This window comes from Rissa tridactyla, chromosome 3 (genome assembly GCF_028500815.1).
Source record: "Rissa tridactyla isolate bRisTri1 chromosome 3, bRisTri1.patW.cur.20221130, whole genome shotgun sequence".
Classification (NCBI taxonomy): Eukaryota; Metazoa; Chordata; class Aves; order Charadriiformes; family Laridae; genus Rissa; species Rissa tridactyla.
Window position 1 is genome coordinate 97,230,233 of NC_071468.1, and position 26,383 is coordinate 97,256,615.

The following is a 26,383-nucleotide window of genomic DNA, read 5'->3' on the forward strand; positions in this document are numbered from 1 at the left end:
GAAAGCATAGCATAGACACAGCCCAGCCTCAGCAGGCACAGAAAGGCAGATGGGCTTCAAAGGGACTCAGAGGGGCTTATGCACAGGTTGTTGCAGCCCCAAAAGCCACTGAGCTCTGTCTGAAACTAAGCCTGAAAGAACAGACATGCCTTCAGCAACACTGAGGGAAAAGGGAGGCAGCTTTACAAACCCAGACCCATTTGATCTCTGTTCTGTCTGCCCTCATCATTTGGAGTTTCGCTACTGGAAAACATGAATCAGTCTTGCTTACGTTCTAACAAATTAAGACTCACTTTAAAGGGCCTTTTAATCCCTTTTGATCTATTTATTGCAAATTAAAGGTTTAGATGATGGCATATGCAACCCAAGATCACCATCACACAGTTCCTTGATTAGCCCAGATAAACGTATATAATCTGTTACACACTAGAGTGTTTGTTAGGAAAGAGCAGAGGGACTGTGTGGGATTTTCTATTATACGGAACTTTTATAAATGATGGAGGCAGTCAATCGTTATTAAATACATACATAATTTCAGTAAAATCCATTTGTTTGTAGTCACGAATTGCATGCAGAACAATTATATGAGTTAACTTACATTTCATTCATGTTCAGGTTTATGGGTTAATGTATAAACAGCTCATATGGTAGCTGTGACAACAAGATATCAGGAAGAAATAACAGGAAGCTTCAAAACAAAATTCATTAATTATTTTTAAATACACTTTCTGAGCCATTTTAGAGGATAAGGTAAACAGAATAACTATAAAATATATTGAGAAAGCTATTATGATTTTAAAATGCAATGTCATTATGTAATCAGAACAGATAAAATTGTCTTTTTTTGTTTGTAATTCTACAAAACAAATACATGTTTCTGCATGGTAATACACATGTATATACCTCTGAGATGTTCCAACTCCATTTTAACCAGGGATACAAAGAAAATACAGCTCATAATAGGCAGCAGCTGCAGGGATATGTTCATTAGTTAAACACTGACAGCTTTGCCATTTTCCTTTTCAGGTTTGAACTGTGAGTTTAGGGCCTGTGAGGCCAGCAATCCCTGTGAGAACGGAGCTGTGTGCATAGAAGAAATAAATTTGGACGTTTTTCCCCTTGGATTCCAGTGCCAGTGTGTGAAGGGCTTTGCAGGTCCACGTTGCGAGATCAATGTCAATGAGTGCAGTTCTAACCCTTGCCTCCACGGATACTGCTATGACAGTGAGTTCAGTCTGGTTACCCGCTTTAATGTAGAGCAGTCTTTCTGTTGAAGCGTCTGTAGCTACTGAGCTGCTCTGGGGAGAACAGTGGATAATTTACTGAAATTTAGCTTGTCTGAAGCTCTACAGCCAGTACCAGGAGGATTATTTTTGCCAAATGCCTCAACTCCTGGCACTGGGGTTTGTGTGTTCAGAGGGTCAGAATTGCAGCTAATGAGAAATTTTAATGAGATTTGTGCTGTCTCCTTTGATACCTAAATTAGCCAAACACATCTTACATTGTGCATTTGATGAGAGAATATTCAGGTGCTGAAAAGGAGCTCATGGAGTAGTTAGGCAGTATATGTCGTAATTCTAACAAGGACAAAAACTGCATTAAATATCAAAGTGATGCAAAACGGAGTGTTTGTTTACTATTAAGTGCCTTCTGTCACATAACCCCGTAACTTACACTTTCACTGACAGATATACTTAAAGGTTTTAGAAGCAACTTGATCATGAATTACTCTACCACATTCTGTCTGGATTGGCAAGCTAAGTTTAGTAGCACCCATTATGTATGGAGTACTTACGGGAAAGTTTTATGGGGCTATTACCACCTATCAGACACTTACTACATTTAGTCAAAAAAAAAGTAAAAGTGGTAATTTTCAGAGAATCTTATAATGCTGTCGGGAAAGCGGAATGATATCTGGAGGTCATGTAGTCAAACCCGCATGAAGCTGGACTATCAACAGTGCTAGATCAGGTCAGGGATTTTTCTGGCTGGGTTTTGACAGCCTCTAAGGATGGACAGAAATTCCACAAGCTCTTTGTGACAGCCTTTTCCGCTGATGCACTACTTTTGCAGTGTTTCCCTCGCCTCCCAACCCCATCTGAATCTCCTAAATTGTAACTCAGGGCCATTGTCCCTTATTATATCATCTAACACTACTGAGAGGAATACGGTTCTGTCGTTTGTGCAACTGCCCTTGAAGTTATTGTTAAACAGCCCTCTAACTATTAACCCTTCCCTGAAGGGACTAATACAAAGCAAGATGTCTGACTCAACTTTTTCTTATAGGTCCCACGCTTTAAGCACTGAGAAACCATGTTTTTCTTCTGCTACATCTCTCTCCTTTTTCCCCACATCCTTTTTAAAATGAGAATGATGACTTGAGAATTTCCCTGAAATTCAAAATTTTTACACAAATTTGCAGAAGATCTAATCAACTTAATAGTTTCAGATGAGATCTTACCCCAAATTCCTAAATATATCACTGCCTAAAATGCTCCAAGTTTTAAAAAAAAAAAAAAAAAGGCAACAAAACCACCAAAACCCAGTTTCAATAAGCTCTAAGAATTCTATCTTTCCATACACGGGGATAAGGTGAGTGGCTTCATATTCTATCTAGTAACGGCTATTTCCTAAAAAGTTTACAGATGTTTTCTATATAGTCAACATTGGTTCAGAGATATTTTTGAACTGGAATTTAGATGAGCTCCAGTAAAGTTCTTCATGCTCACAAAGTGACAGATTTTTTGGGAGAGCTTGTCTTTGTGGTGCTTCTGGACTTCAGTTGTATCAGTGGACGTCTCAGTTCCTCTGCACTAAGCGCACTGTCTGTAGAAAGTTAGAATCCTGAGGACTCTGCAATTGAATAATGCTCCTACTTTGAAGGACTTAAAATATTTAATGAATGCAATAGCAGCTATGTGTACAGACACAATGGCAGAATAGATTCCATGGTAAACCTCAGAAATAATGAAGAATCCAGGGACCTCTTTGAGGTTAGAATAAACGCAGGCCTGCCAGAAGTGCAATTATTGCTGTCACAAGTTCCTTATATGGACATAGCACTCTAAAGATTCCTCTTTAATGATGAAATTAATGATGAAAAAGGGAGAAGATTCTTATTATTAGCTTGTTTAAAAATGAAGCATAGAAATACATCACAGGTTGAGCTGCCAAATAAAACTCAAGCAAGTTTTCCTTTAATATAATGGTATAACATAAGGCATCCCTTACCAAAAAAACCCACAAAAGCCAGCAAACCAAACAACATTTAACTGTTGCATCTCCTTTAGGCACAATATGAAAGATAAAATCTTATGCACTCTGTGTACAGTTTTGTGATGGAAAATTACTCGTTAGCTTATAAGAGGCCATCACTTTTTCAGAAGCTAATAATGAGTCATTGATTTATAATTTTTAGATCAGAATATTTGAATTGTTTAGGTAAAATGCAGTAAAGAAATCTGCTTTCATATTAAAAAGGTGTTTTGAGATATTGCATTTCATTTATTTCAATTTTTTAACATGTCCACATCCTTTAGGTAAAGCCAGTCCAAATCTTTTCCAGATACTAGTCATAACTACAGCTTACTTTATTTTACTACATTCAGCTGTTATTCTAAAACACTCTTAGTGTTTTAGATCTATCTAAATACTATCTCTGTTACAGTTGTCGATGGCTTCTATTGTTTGTGCAACCCAGGATATGCAGGACTGAAATGTGACCAGGACATTGATGACTGCATAATCAACGCTTGTGAACACAATTCTACATGTGTTGATCTACATCTGGTTAGTAGAGAATATTTTTTAAATCAAAATGATTGCTAAGTTTTCTTCCTGCAATCTAAAGCAAAATACTATTGCTAGTTCTAAACCACCACTTAATGCGTACACCTGTGAAGAGTTTTATGATCGTGCTTTACAATCACTGGTTTTTTGTTTATTTGTAATGATATAGGCAATGGGAAAAAGAAATGTTTTTATCATTTAAAAGCAGTTATTGAGTCAACAGGGTTATTTAGGGAATTCAAAAGGAGCAGAACTGGGTGTGTTTATGGCCTCATTATAAGTGACAGGAATACTCATTTATCCACAAAGGGGCTTAAAAAGTATCATATCCCCCAAAATGCCTTAAGTACTTCACCATTTATTTTCAAAATTCTTCAGCTATATTAGTTCCTGAAACAATAACTTATTTCTTCTCAGAAATAAAAGCATTCTATCAACTGATTCCTTCATGGGAGAGAAGGAGTAAAGTTTGGCACCAGAGGTGGCCCATGTTCTGTGTCACTCCCTCCAGGAATCTGTCAGGAACCAATTTGTTTTCAACATACTCAACAGGGGCAGTAAGACTATACAGTATGAAAATTGTCCTTAAGAAACATTCAGATTAGCAGAGAAATTGCGGGTGGTTAAAAAATATGGAAGGTCGGCTTTTTTTTCCCTTTTTTTATTTTCTCCCAGCATGTTTGTGAGAATATTAAACTAATACAATGTTAAAGCATGGTGTAGAGTTCACATTAATTTTTAAATGGCTAAATACAGGTGTTTATATATGAGCTAACCATCTAAGCGCCCACCAAAGATGCTAGAGTCCTTGCTGATACAGTCAGCACAACACAGAGAGTTATTCAGCTGCACATCTTGTAGATGTCCACTTTGGGTGAACTGAATAACCCGGTGGGTACCACTGACTGTACAGCTAGGCTGCATTAGTACTGAAGCAGACACCCATGTTTAGGTGTCTACATTTCCAGCTGAATCCCATCCCAGAAGCCCAGAAGTGTCTGAGTGGTCTGAGGGGTTTTGTTTGGTTGGCTTTTTTGTTGTTTTGTCTTTTTGGTTTGGTGTTTTGTTTTGTGGGTTTTTTTAGTACATGCATAAAGAAATTGCACTTCTTTCTGGCAAATCCTCATGGTAACCTGCAGCTACCACTACTTCATAAACTTGAACAGATGTTACATGCTTCAAGGGAATTTTCTCAAATTCTCTGCTCTGATTTCCAGAGCCATTTCTTCTTTTCACAGTTAAAACACTTTATGTATTGTATATATTTTTTTTGTAAATATGCTTCAAGAACCAGGAAACACCTTGGACAAAATTAAATGCTTGGTATGGAGACCACAGAGCTTGTGACACTTTTATTCTTGTCTTTGAATGCTGTTGGAAATGCATATTTTTTTACCAGTAGACTGTAATTAATATTTCAAGCTCTCATACTGGACACATAATGCCATCTTAAAATCAAGTTAGAGAGCATTCCAGAAATAAATTTTATGCTCACAAGGCAGGTACTGTCCTATTCTCCGTGAGCTTGTATTATATATGTAGGTATTCCAGTTATTTTTCCTAACTACAGCTGATGCTTTAACTGAGACTGATGAAATGGAGTTTTATATGCAAAAGTTTAAGCAACATCCTTCCCAAAAAATAAGATATCAGAAATGGACAAAATTATGGGTTTTTTATAAATAAACATATCGTTCCACCCAGAATGTCTGCTAAGCTTTACTGAATGAGCCGTAATATTGATCCAGGGGGACTTTTTAATTTGGGAAAAATTAAACCTGACAAAGAATGGTAGCTCACTGCAATTTTTAACACAGTTTAGATTTTTCTTCATATGTCTTTCATGCTTTTGTTTTCTTGATTGATTTGTGTTTGGTTTTTTCCTGCAGTACCTATACATTTCTCATCTTCTTTGTCACAGACCTATGCCATTTTGTTTTAAATGCGCTGTGACACAGCAAATCAGTGAGATCCGTGCAGACTCACTGTTTCAGAGAAAGCCTGACATTAAAAAGTCTAACCTATGGATTAGATTCAGTTACTAACTACAGAAAATAAATGCTGTAGAAACTAAATGGCAAAGTGTCATTTTAGACCTTCGATTTGATCTTTTTCAGACCTCAATGTCTTTCTCAACATAGTTCACCTATGTTGTCAACATTACAGTAAGCGTTCACACTGAAGTGTTCATTTTGATGTCAGTTAATGCAGAGATAAAAAATATTCAGTATTTTTTTCATTGGAAGACTGTTCTTTGGCATTTTTGATAGTAACATAATTTTGTGCTCAAAAAAAGAGGAAATGAATACAGAATGGGCTCTGCTAAATTGAAAAGTTGGTATGAGCATATTTTTAACACAAGAAATAGGGAATTGCTAGTAGTTTCATTTTGCTGTAGAAATAATAATGCATTGCTATTCCATATTTATATTTCCTCCTTCTCTATTCTTCTCTATACTATATTTACTTCAACTAAAATTTCTGATATAAGTTTCTCAAATAACTTTCATGTAGATCATCTTTTAAGTTGAATCCTGAAAGGAACATAAAAGACTCGCTCCCTAAGTGATTGTATTATTCGGTTTATATGCGACTATATTATTCCACATGCAACGTCCTTCCTATTGTATTCAGTATCAAAGAGTACTGCATTTCTTCCACATCAAATGCTGCCATTTTATACACCAAGATTCCTCCATGATGGATGCAAAGAAAATTAATGAATTAACGTATATTCATAAAAACAGCAGAAGATCCATTCCTTCCTCTTCTTCAGCCAGAGCAGCTTTAAAAGAACAGATAACGAGATAACAATCCCCTAGAGAATGAATTTTTCACATGTAAAGGGTCTTCTCCTCCTCCTCCTTCTCTAAAAGGTAATAAGCTGGGGGATGGGGAGCAACTGAGGTGTAATCAAGGAAAACTTAAAAACAGATGGAGATCTCAGGAGTTTCATAATTTCTCCCTCAAATACAGTTTTGTTCCAAAGATATATTACAGTAGCCTTATTATACAAGTCAAGGACCAAAGATCTTAATGTGAGAAAGAATTCCAATGTACCCTCTAATTGCCTTTACCTTGGCTCTCCAGGCAGTAGATGGCATTAAGCAATTGGACCGTGGGATGAGATCAGGATAGGTGAAGTATAGAGCTGAATGACACAACTATGTCAGCTTAAGAAGGCTCCAATTTTCTAGTACACCTGACAGTTCCTGCCACCCAAGAGCTACTATACACCAGTACAAGCCATTGTCAGTCATATTAGACCCTCTGGTGGCTCAGGAATAATTAAGTTGTTACCCCTGTGCTAATAAAAGTTCCATTCTGCAGTCCAACAGCTCAAACTCCTTTGATGCATTTTTCTAGGTGAAGGTGAGAAAATTAGCATTGGTAGAATGACACCTGCAATACATATTCCTCTTTGGTGTTGGTAATGTGGTATAACATAGAGCCTTAAAAGTAGATAACAATGTTATCTTAACAATATGTCAGCAAAAATAGGCACAAAAAATGACACTTGTGTCATGGGTTGACCCCAGCTGTCAACTAAGCACCACACAACCACTCACTCACTCTATCCTCTCCATGGGACAGGGGAGAGAATAGGAAGAACAAAAGTGAGAAAACTTGTGGGTTGAGATGATAGTTTAATAAGCAAAGGAAAGGGGAGGAAGAAAGAAAGAAAGAAAGAAGAAAATAAATCGAGTGATACAAAGGCAATCACCACCTTCCACGCATACACCAATGCGCAGACACTTTTCAAGCAATGGCCACCTTCCCAAAACCCACCTCCCCTCTGCTCTTATTACTGAGCATGACATTATATAGCATGGAATATCTCTTTGGTCAGTTTGGGTCAGCTGTCCTGGTTGTGTCCCCTCCTAGCTTCTTGTGCACCCCCAGCCTACTCACTGAGGGGGCACAGTAGGAAAAAGAAAAGGCCTTGATTCTGTGTAAGCACTGTTGAGCAATGGCTAAAATGTTGGTGTCTTATCAACACTCTTTTGGTCACAGATCCAAAACGTAGCACCATACGGGCTGCTACGAAGAAAATTAACTTCATAACAGCCAGACTTACTACAAACCAGAGTTCTACAAAAGGAGGTTTGTTAAATTTGACAGCAGGAAATCACAAAAGCTGGGTTTGTGATGCAGCTGCTGATGTTTTAAGAAGTCTAGTTTGTACAATCTCTCTGTAGAATATTTATGTAAGGTGTTTATATTGGCCAGTCCTACCAGGGATGTGGTCCTCTTCATTCAGATACAACCAAAGCTTCTAAATTACTCTAACATATACTACTAAACTGTAAGGGATTAGTCGGTCATTCTGGGTGGTGGCATATTCAGAATTTTAAGGTTTCTCTATGATAAAGATTCTCAGTACCATAAAATTCCCACCCAAAAACTATTTTGAATACTAATGTAAGACACACAGTGAGCAGCAGCAAAAAGGATAAAAACACAAAGTGTTTTGCTTAACTAAGTATAGACAGAAGTGGGAACACAGCAGTTGCATTCTCAAGATTGTAACAGTGGAGTGCTCCAAGACTGTCTGCCAAAATGGTTATAACTGAGGACTCAAAACCCATTATGTCTGAGTTGCTAAGACAAAATTTGAGACATCTATTGATTATTCAGTTCCAAAATTTGTTCATATAGCGAGATGCCTGGGCATTACATTAGCCCCGTGCGTTGTTAAGAAAATAGAGTGTTAAGTAGTAAAAACCAGACACACAGAATTAACAGATGATTTTTAAAAAATAGAAAAGTCATCTTACTAACATATCAACTTCCGTCTATCTTAAGCAATATGTGATAAATTATAAGGTGCTTTTCTATAGAAGCATCATGGAAGAAGAAGTAATTTTACCTATTGCAACTAATCTGAGACATGAGTAAGAGTAACTAATTAGGGTGACACTTCCTTCATTAGGTTGCCTAGGCTAGCAAAAATCAAAAGCTGGTAGTACTTCTAATACTATTAGCACAGATGCCTATGCTATATATTCTCAGTCATCGGTCAGCCCAACTAGAATTGCCTTCTTGTTTTGTATCACGACTATAAAAAACTTAAGATACTGAAAAAGGAGATCGATGCTGGGAAGTTTGGTGTATTGGGTTTGCGTTGCAAGGTTTTGGTAGCAGAGGGGCTACAGGGGAGGCTTCTGTGAGAAGCTGCTAGAAGCTTCCCCTATGTCTGATAGAGCCAATGCCAGCTGGCTCCAAGATGGACCCACCTCTGGCCAAGGCTGAGCCCATCAGTGACGGTGGTAGCACCTCTGTGATAACGTATTTAAGAAGGGGGAAAAAATCTAAGGGCACAATTACAGCTGAAGAGAGTAGTAAGAATATGTGAGAGAAAAAGCTCTGCAGACAACAAGGTCAGTGAAGAAGGATGGCGAGGAGGTGCTCCGGGGCCCAGAGCAGAGATTCCACTGCAGCCTGTGGTGAAGACCATGGTAAGGCAGGCTGTCCCTCTGCAGCCCATGGATGTTAATGGTAGAGCAGACATCCACATGCAGCCTGTGGAGGACTCTACACCAGAGCAGGTGGATGTGCCTGAAGGAGGCCGTGATCCCATGGGAAGCCTGTGCTGGAGCAGGCTCCTGGCAGGATCTGTGACCCCATAGAGAGAGGAGACCACTCTGGAGCAGGTTTTCTGGCAGGACTTGTGACCCTGTGGGGGACCCATGCTGGAGCAGTTTGTGAAGATCTGCAGTCTGTGGGAAGGGCTCACATTGGAGAATTTAATGGAGGAATGTCTCCTGTGGGAGGGACGCCACGCTGGAGCAGGGAAAGAGTGTGAGGAGTCTGTCCCTGAGGAGGAAGGAGTGGCAGAAAAAACGTGTGATGAACTGATGACAACCCTCACTCCCCATCCACCTGCGCTGCTTTGGGAGAGGAGGTAGAGAAAATTAGGAGTGAAGTTGAGCCCAGGAAGAAAGGAGCAGTGGGGGGAAGATGTTTTAAGATTTAGTTTTTATTTCTCATTACCCTACTCTGATTTGATTGGTAATAAATTAAATTAATTTTTCCCAAGTGGAGTTTGTTTTGCCTGTGATGGTAATTGCTGAGTGATCTCCTTGTACTTATCTCGACCCATAAGCCTTCAGTTCTGTTTTCTCTCCCCTGTCCAGCTGAGGAGGGGAGTGATAGAGCAGCGTTAGTGGGCACCTGGCATCCAGCCAGGTCAAGCCACCACAGTTGGTCTGACACTAGTTGCCCTTCATAAATCAATTATATTCTTTTTTTTTTTTTTCTTAAGTATGAAACATTCCTGATTAAGGTCTGTCTAAGTGATTTTATTTTCACTGTAGTAAGAAACATTTGGCCAGTCCTATGTAAAACAGTGTGAAATCTTGGATTTACATGCATGTAGAAATAACTCAATTGTTCAGTCAAACTGATAGATCAAACTAATAGATTGAGAGAAGTATGAGATGGGTTGAAAGGCTGTAGCATTTCACTGCAAAAGAAAGAGGTGCAGTCCTCAGTAACTGAGGAAAAGAAAAGGAGTGAAACTTTCTGCATTCACTGTATAAGTAATGAATAAAAATAGAATAAAACTAAATTATATAAACAGTTAAATAGTTGACAAAAAAAGCTAGTAAACAGTAAGTGAAAAAAACCTATAAAATCGAATATTAGCCTCTGGCTGTGCTAATGATAAGGCAGGATTTACCTAAAGTAATTTGCAAAATCTTCTAAAAAAAGTTAAAACAGTTAATTCAAAGCATTTTATAAAGTTAAGATGTTGCTTGTAAGTATTTTTATAAGATCAGATAGAACATGTAGTCTATACAACATAAAACATTATTTTGGGGTATTTGCATTATGGAAAAAAACAAGTAATTTTAGCTTCACAGTAGCTCTGACTTCATTTTTTGCTTGTACTGTTCTGTATGTCAAGATATAATGCAAATCCTGTCACTTTAGTATATATTGATATCCATGCAGGAAATTGTCACAGATGTTTCTTCAGAGCTTTGTTTCTGGAAGCTATTATTTCTGTGTACTTACCACATAGTAAATTAAAAAATATAAATTGTAGGTAAAGTGTCATGGTTTAACTGTAACTGCCAACCAGGACCATGCAGCTGTTCACTCGCTCCCCCACCCCTCAGTGGGATAGTGGAGGAAAATCAGGGAAAAAATAAACCTCACTGGTTGAGATAAAGACAGTTTAATACAACAGTTTAATCTTTTACTAATGGAATAGAAGATGATAATAATAACAATAATGATTAAAGAATATACAAAATGAGTGATGCGATACAATTGCTCAACATCTGATGATTGATTGTCCAAGCCCATCCTGAGCAGTGACTGCGGATTCCTGCCCCCTGCCCAACCTCTTTTTATATACTGAGCATGATGTCTGTGGTATGGAATACCCCTTTGGCCAGCTTGTCCTGTCTATGCTCCCTCTCAGCTTCTATGGGAAGCTGAAAAAGTCCTTGACTTAATATAAACATTACATAGCAACAAGTAAAACAATATGTGTTATCAACATTATTCTCATACTAAATCCAAGACACAGCAGCTACTAGGAAGAAAATTAACTCTATCCCAACTGAAACCAGGACATAAAGTTATAGTTGCATGATAGTGTTTTTATTGCAATCCCATATTCTCCTTATGGTTAGCTTTCTACCACTACTTGATTTAAAACACAATTATTTCCCTTTCAATAAAATTTAATGTTATGGAAATAAGGTCTCCAAAACAATACAGAAGATACTGTCAATTTGAACCTAAAAAAGCAATGGTTACTTGTTTGGTTTCTGTTTTTAAAGTGGCAGAAAAAAAGGGCTCATAACAAGGTGAAATTCAGTAATTCAGGTCTTTTAGGAACTTAAATTTGGGGTTGGAGGGAAGGTTTATGCGAAAGATGGAGAGAGAGTACTATTAAATTTTATTTTTTTTTAACAGAAAATATATACAGAGTTGACAGACAGGTCTGTTCCATGGATTATTTCAAGAGCATCACCCACAAGTAGGTTAGCTCATTACATAAATTGTGAGAGAAGGATTAATTGGAAGGAACTCCGGCATTAAGAACTAAGGTACAAAGTAGTACTTAACTGTTAACAGTTTATGTTACCCAAAAATAAACTAGTCAGGTCTTTTGGACTACCTAAAATAATTTTCTCACTTAGTCATCCACCCTTAATTCCACCGAAAACAGAATCTCCTGTACTTTCTGCTAAATAGGGAGAAGAAAAAGTACCACCTCAAAAATTTATAATTTATTTTAGAACACCCAGAGATGCTCAAGGTATGATGAAGTAACTGAGCTTCAGGAGGCTCTACCTCCTAGATGATGACAGCAGGTGGTCTGACACTTGAAATGAGAATAAAGACTAGATAGGCCTGCATCAATGAAAAATTTCGAGATTTCTGTGGGAGTGGGAATTCTCTAAGGTCACAATAAAGCAAACAAGATCTGCCACTGAAATTGGTCTGAAACAGTACCTCAGTTTAACTAAAGGTCAAACCACATACCATGAATGGCACCCAGTACATAACAAGCAAAAAGCTCTTAACAGTTCCCAGGTCACATAAATTCAAGTTGAGTTGTATGTGACTTAAACTTATGCATTGACTACCCTGAGTGAATCCCTGTGCTGAAACTGTGAATGTGCTGTTTGACAAATCAGTTTCAGATTACCAATTACACATCCCAGAAAAGAGCTATACAGCAGCTGGAGTTCACTTAAGAAACGAGCAGCCACAGCAGTACTTCTGCAAAATACCACTGCTAATACAACTCACTGCGCTGCCCTGAAGATTTGACTTGCCATCCCTGATATATTTCATCTTCTACCTATATTTAGTTAAAAAAATGAACAGTGTCTTCATAGTCCCTCAATAAAAGTTTGGGTTTTTTTAAGATCTAATGAAATAACTCCCTCCTCTGCCTTGTACTGGGGAGCTAGTGGATATAGCAGTACACAGACTGAAAACTTAAGTCATTATGGGGTGTACTCCTTTATGCTCTAATAAGTCCAGTTGAGTCAAAGACATTGGAATGCACAAAATTAACTATTGATTTACTGACTTAGGATAATGTCCTTAATATTGATCAGTGGAATTACACATTGCCTGGATAAAGTGATTATGATGTCTTATGCCCTACTCATCTAATTGAAAGTTGAAGTCAGCAAACAAGCATCAACTTTCCATTTATTTGCTTTATTTATTACATTATTTTTAAATGCTTTAATTTGATTTTTTGAAAGAAATTGCAGACTGTCATAGTTTAAGCCCAACTGGCAACTAGAACCACGTAGACGCTCGCTCACTCCCCCCAGTTTGAATGGGAGAGAGAACTGGAAGACTAAAAGTGAGAAAAAACCTCGTGAGCTGAGATAAAGACGGTTTAATAGGTAGTGCAAAATCTGCACATGCAAGCAAAGCAAAACAAGAAAATCATTCACTGCTTCCCATCGGCAGGCAAGTGTCCCACCACCTCCAGGAAAGCAGGGCTCCATCACGTGTAACAGTTACTTGGGAAGACAGATGCCATCACTCCGAACGTCTCCCCCCTTCCTTCTTCTTCCCCCAGCTTTATACGCTGAGCATGACATCACAAGGTATGGAATATTCCTTTGGTCAGTTGGGGTCAGCTGTCCTGGCTGTGGACCCTCCCAACTTCTTGTGCCCTCCCAGCTTGCTCATTGGCAGGGTGATGTGAGGGGCAGAAAAGTCCTTGACAGCTTAGCAGAGTGCTATCAAAAGTATTTCTCATCCCAAATCCAAAACATAGCACTATACCAGCTGCTAATAAAAAAGTTAATTCTATCCCAACTGAAACCACGACACAGACATATATGAAAATTCTTAGCTTTAACCAATGTCAGTAAATACCATGTGAAAGCCTTCTATTGTCTTTTTCATAAACTGAATTTGAAATACTCTACGGAACTGAATAAAACTGTTACAAAGTGGAGGAAAGGGAGATTGGAAGTCAAAGATGGGATTTCCAATGAGACTTGTGAACAGATGGCAAATCAATGTGATAAAGATACAGGAATCATCTGGTCCCAGCTGGAGTGCTGTAGGTTCTGCCAGCAGCGAGGAGACTGGACAGAGAAAATCAGCGACAGCAGGGAAAGAAGTGAAGAACTTCACAACATAAGGAACAGGACAGAGAACTGTGGCCTGTTTGTGGAAAGCATAACCCTAAATTTGATATTTGCATGATACAGAGACTAACGTTTTGTTTGAGGTGGGATATGAAGTGTTTGTAACCTTGAAAAGCATTAAAAGACTGGCAGTGGTATTATAGAGACTTGGGACTACAGAAACTTCATTGACTTATAAGGAAGAGAATTCTACATAAGAGGATTTAGCTGCAGAGAAGTGGATACCGGAAATCATCTGTATTTCGTAGATTTACAGAGCAGAAGGTCATGGAAGGCTATGGGTCCACAAAGAAATTACTCTGAAGTAAATTAAACTGTGAAATTTATAGATCATCAATCAGTCTTTGAAAACTTCCCACATGTATGTCTTTACCATACAGCACAGAAGAATTAAGATTAAATTTATTTTTCAGTAAAAGCATGACAAACCAATCTGTTTACTGTGGGATAAGTCTGAGCATCAGGACAATTACTGAAAAGGAGCTCTCAGACTGTAATTTCACACCCCAGTTTTTATTGCAATAAGTCAGTGTTTAAAGTTGAGCCGATGATTCTGGGTAGGAATTTTTAAGCCTCATCTACACCGTGTTCTGAGAACAGCATTGTTCATTTTCTCATGATGTATTTTTGTGACATTTGTCATCAAAGAAGCTAAGTATCTTGCAAATATTTAATTTTTAATTTAAAACACAGGTCCTATTGGCTTCAGTTGAAGATCGTGAGTGTTCAGCAGTTCTGAAAATCTCGCCTTAAGCTGAAAATTCAGAAAGAATGAAAAGGAGGAATCCGTTTCTACCTATAAAAAAAATAGACTAAACTAACTTCATCTGAAGTATGTTTTATTTTAATTTCTTTAGGACAAAATTCAGCCGAAACCATAAAACTAACTCTTCTTTTCTCATTTCCTTCTTTATTTTAAGTACAAATGAACACAAACAAACATATTTCCCTTTACTGCACCTCTAGAGCAGACCAGTTTTCTCATGCTCTCTTATACACTGAAAGAAGTGATGGAAAACTATTTAATCCATACAAGTAAAGACTGTTTCATAGTATTTAGGTGGACAGAGGCTAAATGTAATGAATAAAAAACCCCCAAACCTTAATTATGGTATTTCCTGAGTTTTGAATGTATATGATTTTGCAGCTCCCGCATTTTACTTTTAGCATACATTTTTATATTAAAAAAAATGTAATGGATCCAAATAATTACATGGATGGGTTCTGGTAAGGAAACTATTTTCTGTTATCCATATAGTAGATGTTTTTCAATCTTAAATGTGAGCAGATGCTACATATATTTGCAGTAGTTTCTGAAAAGCACTCAGCCCTGGCCTTGCTCTGCTCCCACTGTAGCTGACAGAAAAATTGTTGTTGACTTCAGAGCTCCACCAGCCATGTATATTCTAATTCCAGGCTCAGCTTTTTGTGTAGTGGCAGACACTTGATGTATATTATCCCTTGCCAAGCAAATATTTTACCTTCTTTATGCAAAAAAAAAAAAAAAGAAAAGTAAAAAATATCCAGAATATTCCCCAACATTGGATACTTGTTGGATAAGATTCAGCTGGACAGGGTGCTGGGCCATCTTGTCTAGACTGTGCTTTTGCTAAGAAAGGTTGGACCAGATGACCCTTGAGGTCCCTTCCAACCTGGTATTCTATGATTCTATGATTATCCATAGACTATCTTCTTCACAAGAACAGTATTAGAGAAAAATATCTAGGATCTATAATACCTCTGACCCCTGCTTTGCTTATCTGTTTATCTGTTTCCTACAAAATACTCCTGTTTATGAAAATGGATTCCATCTGTTTTCTCTTTTTATGAAAGAAGAGATCTTAACGAAGGATACCAAGTTTCCACTGCAAGCAAATTTGTCTACATTATCAACTCTTCTCCAAAAACTTCATAAAGGGAAAATCATCTGATGCTTAGCTTTTGAGGCGCTGCTGGGTGCTGTTATAATAAACTGATAATCAAACATCAAACAGAATCAAGTCTTCTGATAATCCTTCCCTGGCAATATAACTTGTTAATCCTATACTACCAGCTGTGCCAATTACTGTACCGTGGTCAGCAGGGAGTTTGCTATTTGGGCACCCTGAAAGCAGCTGACTATTCTCTTTCTGAAGCCGAAGAACCCTATCAGATTTATCAATACCTTCGTGCCCTTAGGCTACTTGTCTGATCTTTGGATCGTTGTCTTTGGTTGACTTTTTCATAAACCACATCCAGGCTTTAGATGTAGTGTTGTCCATTTTCAGTACAAGACTGGTTCAAGATAGAAAGTTTTATACTGAAAATTTTATATTCTAAAGCAAAGAACTGAGTTGGTACTAAGAGGAAAAATATCAAAATTACTCTACAGCAAGATGCTTAGATAGGCATGGCAAATGCAGCTCTGATTGCAGAATGAATTAAAAGAGACAGATGCTCGTGTTTCGATAGTAGAAGAGAATAAAAATAGAAGGAAAGTGTTCTTCATAAATGTCCTTTAAGTTGTATAAAAGTATTTACTTTGGACTGTATATTTGAGGGAAAATATATTTATAAGCATAGAGCTGGACTGTCATATTTGCAAGTGCCTGCTTCTAGGAATGCTCCCATTGACTGCAGAAGTTTTCCACAGGAAACAAGAACCAATATTATTTCTCAGATCCAGAGAACACCAAATGTTGCTGCAGTGGACAATTATGCCATAAAGACAAGTTCCCCCTGAAGCTGCAGTGAAAGATCCTTTTATGCTACATTTATTTCACTTCCCACAGACTTGCAAGCCTTACAGTATTTTCACTCTGAAAGGAAATCCTACAGGGGTGGAACAAAAACACTTTCTCCATGTAGTGGGAGGGATTTTCTCTTTTGCTTAAAGAATATGAGATAGTTTTGTACTTGACTCAACCTCTTTGCATTTTTAAAGAAAGTTTGAGTGTGACTTCTACTCTATCAAGTGTAGATTAGACTATGGTGTCTCTTCCATAACAAAGTAAATTCTGAAGGAATAAAGAACAGCCTCTTCTTCCTGTTTGTATAATAAAATGTGAAATATTTCACATGAAACACGTAGAACTGCTAACTTACCTATTTATGTTTGTCATCCCCAGACTAGCAGGTAATTTGCTAATTTTAGAACATCTCTCTAGCAGCTAACCTCTATTTAGAACTACCTTCAGGCTTGCGAAAACTGCTGGGCACTTGGCATGGAAAACGGTCCAGAGAAAGAATGGTTACCCCATTTTTTTTTAGCTACTTGGAAGTTCTGTGATTTTAAAACTCTGTTCCAGGGATTATGACTGAAAAACTGTGAGTGAGAAGCCAAGGTTCTGGCATCCCTTCCCCTTGACTAAGTGGTTATAAAGGCATACAAGAATAGGCACTAACCGATAGTGCATGAGACTTTACATGAGACTTTTTTATTGACTGAGTACATACCTAGAGTACCATGTGTATGGAAAGCTATACTTACTGGAGGATGATACCATGCTTTTTCTTCGCAATTGATATTTTTTACACTGTTTAAAAGCTCTTAGTAAAAAATCAAGTTCTAAGGAATCTTACTAGAAGGCCTTTACTCGATTCCATTATGCTGTTCTAATCTCACTACAAAGGGTGGATTTTCATAACAAGAAAAAAATACTTTCTTAATATATATGTTGATCTTAAATAATTTGAGGCATTATTTATCAGCAATAATTAGTAAACATTGACTTATAACTATTATTGTGTTGCCGGTTCATCTATTAAGTCCTTACTAAGCTGTTCTCATATGCAGATTTCACTGTATCACTGTTTACTGACATTTCTAAACCATCATATTGAATGATTACCTTTTCTTCATGCTGAAAGCCTTCTCTCTGTTTGCATACCCAATTCTGACACACCATATGCCATGTACCCAGTCAAAATCTGTGATGAACTTTGTTAACCGCCTCTGCTTTTCCCCTTGATCAAGATACTGTTTTACTTCATAGCACTTATATAAAAAGCTGATTGCCAGATCATGTAATAAACATGTTTTTTACCAGATTAGATATGATCTTTTTCTCAAGAAATAAAGTAAAATAAAATTAAAGCCTACAAATTTAACCTGATTCACCAGCAGAGAATGCAATAACCTATTTATTAAGAAATATACTTTGTAGAATCCAGTTATCCAGAATTTTCACAGTCTGTCTTCACAGACAAATTAATACATATAAACTAGAAAGACCTTGTGGTGTTCGGTGTTGACAGCCAAGTAGATTAGATTCTCTCATTGTTACATACTCCTATAGTTTCACTCAGACTATCCACTCAGCACCGGCTCTCTTTTGTTACAAAAAGCTATGCCACCAGATGGAAATTTATTTCGCACAGTTTCAGTCTCTGTAAGTTCTCCTGAACTGGGGAAAAGTATGCAAAGTTGGTCATGCACCACATAGGCTGTAAAAGGGGGGAGGGCTAAAGGCATGGGATAACTTAAGGGTTTTATGAGCGGTTAGTCTCACAGATAGTCAGATAACTGATTATTTTAATGTTACAAAGTCCACACTGTGATAAAAACATGTCAAAGTATCTAGCATGTTGATTGATGGACATGAAGAAGAGGGCTTTCTACCACATCAAAATAAAATATTCTGGAATATTTCTCATAAGTAATACTTTCCACATGCATACTAATCAGTGTCTAAGTCACATAACTGTATCTCACTTTTTAGCGTAGAAAATAATTGCTTTAAATTTAAAGCATAGAAATTGCTTTAATTAGACATAAAATTTCAAAGGTCTCAGGCTAGAGATAATGTTTCTTCCTGAAAAGGTGTGATCACAAGGGAGATTCTGGAAATACAGCTGCTCAGATTAGCTTAACAGGCTTCTGAAATGGCTTTTTGAACACTGGGCAAACTGTTTAATAGCTCTCTGCTTTAGCTCACTAATTTAGAACAAATGCAAATCCAGCTTGTTTGCCTCACTGGGAAAAGCTCTTGCTCACAGTTCTGAATTTCATTTTTAAGTGGTGTATTCAGCATTAGCTAATTTGAGATCAACTCATTTTTCTTGCACCAAACATCTCTGTGGACAAACGTTTGCCCTGTCCACTTTTTCTTCTTTCTTTCTTCTTCTTTCTGTGCCACAGTCTTACTAAATGATTTTTTCTTTAAAACAAATGAAAAAAAGCTCAAATCCTTTAAAGCATCTGTAGGGTATGTTTACAATAGCATTTTAGTTTGTATTACAAGAACACTTTTGAAGCAAATCTCTCAGTTGTACCCACCTACTACATATAATTTACATTGTGGAGAAGACTTGGATGATGCAAACAGGATTTCCCTTGGATGAAACTAAATGAGAAAATGCTCTTCGTACATGCATATAATGCGCTCCAATCACCGATTTTCAGTCTGTGGGTTCAGATAAAAACTATTTTAAAGTAAAACCCTCAGAACCCAGTGAGTGTGTATGTTGGGTCCTCAGTGCCAACAGCTTTTGGAGATTTGTTGCGATTGCTGATTGCTAGTGTAGACGTAGCTATACTCGTTTGAAGTTTCATGAAAATACAGCACAAATCACCCAGCCTGGTTACATTACTTACATACTATTTGCTTTTAAATGTATACAATTTACATAAATTGTATGCCATGGAAGTTTTAGGGGATGTATGTTTGTATTTATTTATTTATTTATTTATTTTGCCGCTGATGTTGCTACAAAGTAAATTATTTCAGCCAGTCTAGCAATATTGTTTTATTCCATACATGCACAGCATGTGCCCTCAAATGTTCAAAATGATGCTTAGAGTTAAGCCATGCAATTGCTGAAAAACTCCGTGAGTCTGAAATTTACCTCATGAAGTCCATTACTGCTAAAAGCTTTTCCTGAAAACAGCAGTGATGATTTCTTGCATAGTAATACAGAAAGTTACTTCTATCTTACATCTCTGAATCTATTTCACTCAGCTAGACTGAGCAAAAAGATTCCATGGGCCCTTCAAGAATAACACTGCAACACATTTCCTTTGATTCCCTAAATAATATTTTTCTAATGTATTAGAAAAATTAATAGTATTTTTACTAATATGTAATAGAAATATTACTAATATGTAATAGAAAAATTAATGTATTCAGTGATGATGCTAAAGCAAGCTAGCCAACAAGTGGAAAAAGAAAGGCAATAAATGCACATGACATGCTACATGACAGTAAAGAGGAGCAAATAACAGAAAAGTAAGATGAAAGCCTTGAAATAATATTTCTGCTACACTGCAGTATCATATAAGCAAAAATATCAATATGTAGTACAGAAAAAAATTAATTGATAGGGACCATTACCATGTCAGGCAAATTTTATATTTTGGCAGATATAATTCCAAAAAAGTAAAGAAGATGTCCTTTTAAATATTTTTAAATTAGCCCATATCTTGTAGTACTTTTTATTTCTTTATTCATTATAATTTGTCCCCTAACCTATTTCTCTTATGACAATGGAAAAGAGGGAGCAGAAGACAACCCCTGGCAATTTAGCAGGCCTTATACTGCATTTGGCACTGAGTTACTTGTCATAAGAGCCCGTTGTTTTTATTTCCGTGTCTTATCTACCTTCTTTCAAAGAGAACCTTTAAAACCAAACTATATTAGAGATACACTCTGGTTGTATATACTCTGTTTTATTTGGATAACATAAAACCCCAAAATATGCTGAGATCCTGCCCAGAAAAAGTAATTTTCAAGATTAATTTCTAATAGTTTATTCTTTTACAAAAGGACTGACTCTGATAGCACTAGGAAAACATTGCATTCATTCAGTGAGTAATCATGCTAATTGATTTCTGTAGGACTATCAGGGAATTGTAAAACAGATTACATCAGATTTGGGTTTGACCGAAATCAAAACTCTTGACCAAAATTTGCTATCAAAATAATTTCCTCATTACTCTCCCTTATTAAGTTCTTCTTCAAGTTCCGCCTTCATACTTGGTTTTCACTGCCATTTAGTGGTCCAGAGTAAGGGCTATTTGCAGCCCTATGCAGGGACACACTTGCAGGTATGGCCAGTCAGAACATGGAGTTAGCCAGAAGCTTTCTGAAGCACTAATTACATATTAATTTGCTTCTTTAAAAATAATTAGTAATAGGCATCTGCATCACCTTCTGTATCTGTTATTAAAAAGAAAGCTTTTTTAGAGTTCTCTACTAACATTTTGAATAATTTCTGAATCTGTTTATACTAAGGCAAAGAGTTGATATATCCCATAAGTATCTTCTTAGGTTTGTTTCAGTACAGTTTCAACACCAGCCAGAAATTCCCTGAACATTTCAACAAACTGTGTTTCTTCCCAGATTAATTCTGTTCCAGTCAGACATCATATCCCTCGTATTTCAGTACACATTTCTAGTACTCTTTTCCAGGTTCATTTGTAGAGAAGTATGTTTCTATTTATAGGCAAAATAGATTACCTGAAACAAAAACTTCACCATCTTAATGTCGATTCATTAACTTCCTCTAACATAGTAAATTGAACAATGTCAGAGTTTATTCCCTAGCTTTAAGATCAAATGGCCTGGGACACCTTTTTCTTTAAGCATTTTTAGCAACCAAAACAGGGTGGCTGTGTTCTGGTCACTAATGAATGTGCATATAACTAGCCAATAATTGATTCCTGGTTCCATTTCTCCCATTTTGTCCTTGGAAGCTCTCAGCACAAGAGGATACCATGCTTCTTCATTTGTTTCTGAGAAGCACCTGCCACATTCTGAGGCACAAAATTATAAAAATGCATTTAACCTTCCATGCTTGCCATTTACGTCACAATCATGAATGGTATCTTATGTCAAAACCAACACCTCTGAATAGCTAAATTGTTAGGCTACTATTATTCAGTCAAATAATACTGTAAAATATTTACCACTGCATACAAAAATACTATTTTCATGGCAGGATATTAAGAATTATCACCAAGCAGCCAGTTTTTAAAGACTTTTTTATAAATTGTTATTGTTTTAATCTATATTGACTCTTATAGCAGGCCTAAGTTCTACCAATGGTATGATTCACTAATCCAATATGGTCAGCAGTTGGATAAAGAGCTTGTGCCTGCAGTTCATCCCAGAAGTTTGTAAAACAGACAGCTTCACTCAAATTCCTCAAACATAAAAAAACCACTTTACTCATTTTGTGATCTCAATTTGCTTGCTTTTCTTGTTATTCACTGGAGATTTTAAGTTGCATGTTTGTGCTTTAAAACCATTTACCTTCTAAGAATTCTTTCCGTATGGTTTACACTTGTGTTGTTTCATCTATAGTCCATGACTTGACTTTTAATTTTGCCAGTTACTTATTACGTACAGCATCTGTGTATCATGAACCTGATCCTTATCTTTTGAGATAAGCACTACCTCACTGAAATAGCTGTGGTAATTTTTAATGTAAAAAGCAAACACAAAATTTCATTCATCTCACTAGTGCTACATATATAATACTGGATACATTGCTCTTACAATTTCTTGTCATCATCTGCTGAGTAACATCCTGCCGAGATTTCACCAATACAGAAAGAAATCCTATAGGAACAATTCAGATGTTTCTATTCTGTCAATGATAACTTAAGCAAATCTGGAAAAGTTATTTAATGTCTGCTGCTGAGTCCCTCTTCCAGTCAAATGGCAAAACTGCTTGATATGATGGTAAGATTTAAAGTCCCATCATTTTTAATTACGGTTTTCATTAAATACTGAATTGACAAATACTCATTCACACATGCTCAATGGAACCATGGTGTGTCTGGAGAGGAACATAAATGACTGAGATACGAGAGGAAACGTAAAGTACTTCTTTGCATTCCACCTATGTTTTCTCCCGTGTCTTCAAATGATTGTCCTTCTAATTGGGGAAATACCAATTAATACTAAGGTTTTTATTAAGGAATTACTAGACTTTCTCTAGGGGGAACAAAAGATAAAAAAAAAAGAACATATCAGATAATTTCATCTTAACTCCCCTTGAGGTGAAACCAAGAAGCAACAAAACTTGGAAAGAATTTATGAATTTTATCGTATTTTTTATTTAATGAATAAAAAGAACAGGTTCACTGACTTGGTAGCAGATGAGAGACTGGGAGTTTTGCCAACAAAGCATCCAAGCCAGCTGAGACCGATGCACTCAGCAGCACTACAAAGAAGCAGCAAGTGACAGTAGTGGGAGACTCCCTGACGCGGAGGGAGGCCCCCATCTGCCAATGTTACCTGCTGTCTAGTGAGGATTGCTGCTTTCCAAGGGCTTGGATTTGGAACATCGTGGTGAGGCTACCAAGGCTTGTCCAGCCAGGACCTATCATCTCTTGCTGCTCTTCCACGTCGATACCGGTGATATGGCCAGTGCAGACCTGGAACATACCACAGGTGACTGCATGTCTCCAGGAGTATGATGAAGGGCATGGGGGCCTTGATGTTTTTCTCCCTGATCCTGCCAGTGAGAGAACAGCCTCGAGGAGGCATGATCAAATCCTGTTGGTTAACAACAGGTTACATAGCTGACATTGATAACAGGGTTTCATCTTTTAGGACCATGGGATCTTTTCTCAGGATTGAGGCTAGGAAGAGATGGCATCCACTCAATCAACTGGGGCAAAAGTATCTTTGACAACAGGTTGGCCAACAAAAATCAATGAACAAGTGATGTTGTCAAGCAAAGCGTGGGGGTGATGTAGACACAAGGCCTCCCGATCAACAGACTAGGGCTTCAAAGGCACCTCCTCAGTCTGTGCACAAAAATAAGGAGATGCCAGAAGAGGACAGCATTATGAAGGAAAGTATTGTACCTTTTCTAAGAAATGAGCACAACTGGGTGCCCATCTGAAATACATCAAGTAAAGAAGACAGAGCCAGACTCTTCTCAGTACACAGTGGTGCCCAGTCAAAGAGACAAAGGGCACAAACTGAAACACTGGAAAGTCTATTTAAATGTAAGGAAAATCTTTTATACTGTAAAGATGACTGAACACTGGAACAGGTTGCCTAGATGTGAAGTATCCATCCTTGGATATATTGAAAACCCAGCTGGACAAGGTTCTCAGTAGCCTGCTATAGTTGACCCTGCTGTGAGCAGTGGGTGTGAACTACATAATCTTCCAGTGTCTACTGTTTTATGGTTCTGTAATAAAAAAGCTTGATTCCTGTATCTGATCCAACCACTTGCAGTTTAATACATACCTTTCACTACAGTGATATAAATTTACATGGGAATGGTGTAAAGGTATGGGAAAACCAAATAATAGAAGCCTAGAATTACACTGCAGATACATTACACATTAAGTATTGATCAAAAGGTGGTTCACATCTGTAGAAATCACTTAGGTGGAAAAAATTATATTGACAGAATGTGACACTAAATATCCCCATGTGAAAATGCAGCAGTAGTTTATTTAACAACCACTTCACTTGAGTGTAAATGAGTATACAAGGATAGGAAGCTCAGGTTTTTGGTCCAATCTTAGAGTAAAAACCATTTAAGATCGACTTGTGCCAGGATAGGATCAGACTTTTACTTACTAATGAAAGATTACAGATGACTTTAGATCACAGTTCCATACTTTTCTTACTTAAACAAAAATTACTCTGTAAACGGACCTTCCTAAATTTAGTTATATAGATACTTTACTGAAAGTCTGTAGTAGTTTATGTGGTATTGACCCATATAATAAGGGGACTTTCTATGTAAATACAGTAATTGTTAATCAGAGTACAATACTTCAGAAATGGAAGCTAAGAAAAGAGAAATTCTGTCTTTTTCACTCATGTGTCATAGCACACAAGCAGCACAGAGCAACAGAAAACGGGTGAAACAACAGGACCTGAGGCTTGGCTGCAAACAATATAGATGTTTTGGGGCAGGGGCTTGCTATTTTGGACTAGTTCTAGCATAGTGAGCATAGTCCTGTGGACTAAATACTCATTACTGGTTGGAGAGCAGGTGTGCTCTTGAAGCACAGCCTCTGGTTCAGTTTCTTTCAAAAGTAAACAGAGACGATTGTGTCATGTGAGGCAAAGCACAGTTAAGTGAGGACAATTGAGAAATTCATGTCAAAAGTATAGTCCTGATCTAAACTAAAACACTAATGAGTCTGAACCTTATGGACCCTGAGAAACATACGGACACATGGTTGTTTTTAAGTTATTTGGGCCAGTAGATTCATAAAGGACAAGTCTTCCGCAACAGCAGTTTGTGATCTCAGTATGGATGACAGCTTGGAAATCTCTGGCTTTAAGTCTGTCCCTCATTAGTCAGCTGAGATACTCAAATTACGTGTAAGTGTACTGATTGCCTATAAATGTTCTCCATATGTTTGTCTGGTTTTGTGCCCACTAGAAAATCAGTGGTCCATTTAACAGAGCCAGACAAAACGTGCCAAATGATTGAAATATTTAACTCTTACTGGCCTATAACAGTGCATCTCATACCAGATTGCATATGGCAAACATAAATGAAACTCAGTATTCACGCTTCAAAAAAATTCTGTTTATTGTCCCAAGCCCTAAAAGACACCAGAGCAAGGAGACTAAATTTAGACAGTTCTTACTGACAATCTGCCTATTGGCAGAGGTATACTATGGAACTGAATTGAACCATGACGGAACCAGCTAGTTGTTAGCACTACACTGCCAGATATCAAAGAAAGTGCATTTTCTTTTAAAGGTGAATGACTAGATGCTGTAGGTAGCTTTGCTGTGTGACAAGCTTGACTTATATCTTGGTGTCACATCTGTCTCAATAATGTACTTCAGTTAATGATATGAAATGGAAGCCTAGTAAGGAGGTACTTCCATTTTCTTGATTCTGAGTACTAAGGATAAAGATATTTTGTTTCTTAATACATCTCGATGCATCACGTGCCTGGCTATTCCAGTTTCATCCAAATGCAATCACTGAGATATAGAAATAATGAAGGGGAAAAAAAAGGGCTGTTGTTGGATTGCAAAAGTTTTCAACAGGTCATAAACAACAACTTTGTAGTTTATGAATACATATACTACTCTACCTTAATTACAACACAACTGTATGAGACATTCCTAAAATATCACCTCCTCTTTCATCCTGTCCCTGGCAATTTTCACACTTCTTGACCCTACTTCTAGACTTGATTCTTGTTTTGGTAACATACCCCCAATGCTTAGCACTGCTTTATCCTTACGTATAGAATACTTAAAATTCAGTTCTTTACTGTCCTGTATAATGTCACAATTTATTCATGTGAACATAAGTCCCTCCCATTTGGCTGTTTAGGCATTGAGAAAGCAAACACACTTCTCTTCAGTATATCTGTGCTTTTCATGAGGAAAGGAGTGCACAAAAGGCAGCTTGACATATTTCTGGAAAAATTAAACATGAGCACAAAGTCATTGTCTCCTACAAAGATTTTGTGTGTGTATGTGTATATGTACAGTTACTTTTTATTATTCTGTAATTGCTTA

The 26,383-nt window shown here is 37.2% G+C and overlaps 1 protein-coding gene across 1 annotated transcript in view; it reads left to right on the forward strand.

Annotated features, from left to right (window-relative positions):
* The window catches only part of EYS (eyes shut homolog), an 874,211-nt gene that overhangs the window by 290,779 nt on the left and 557,049 nt on the right, over positions 1-26,383 (forward strand). Inside the window, exons 20-21 of the mRNA XM_054197017.1 lie at positions 1,027-1,224; positions 3,668-3,789. Of these exons, the coding sequence (XP_054052992.1) occupies positions 1,027-1,224; positions 3,668-3,789 (320 nt within the window). The remainder of the gene's footprint in view (positions 1-1,026; positions 1,225-3,667; positions 3,790-26,383) is intronic.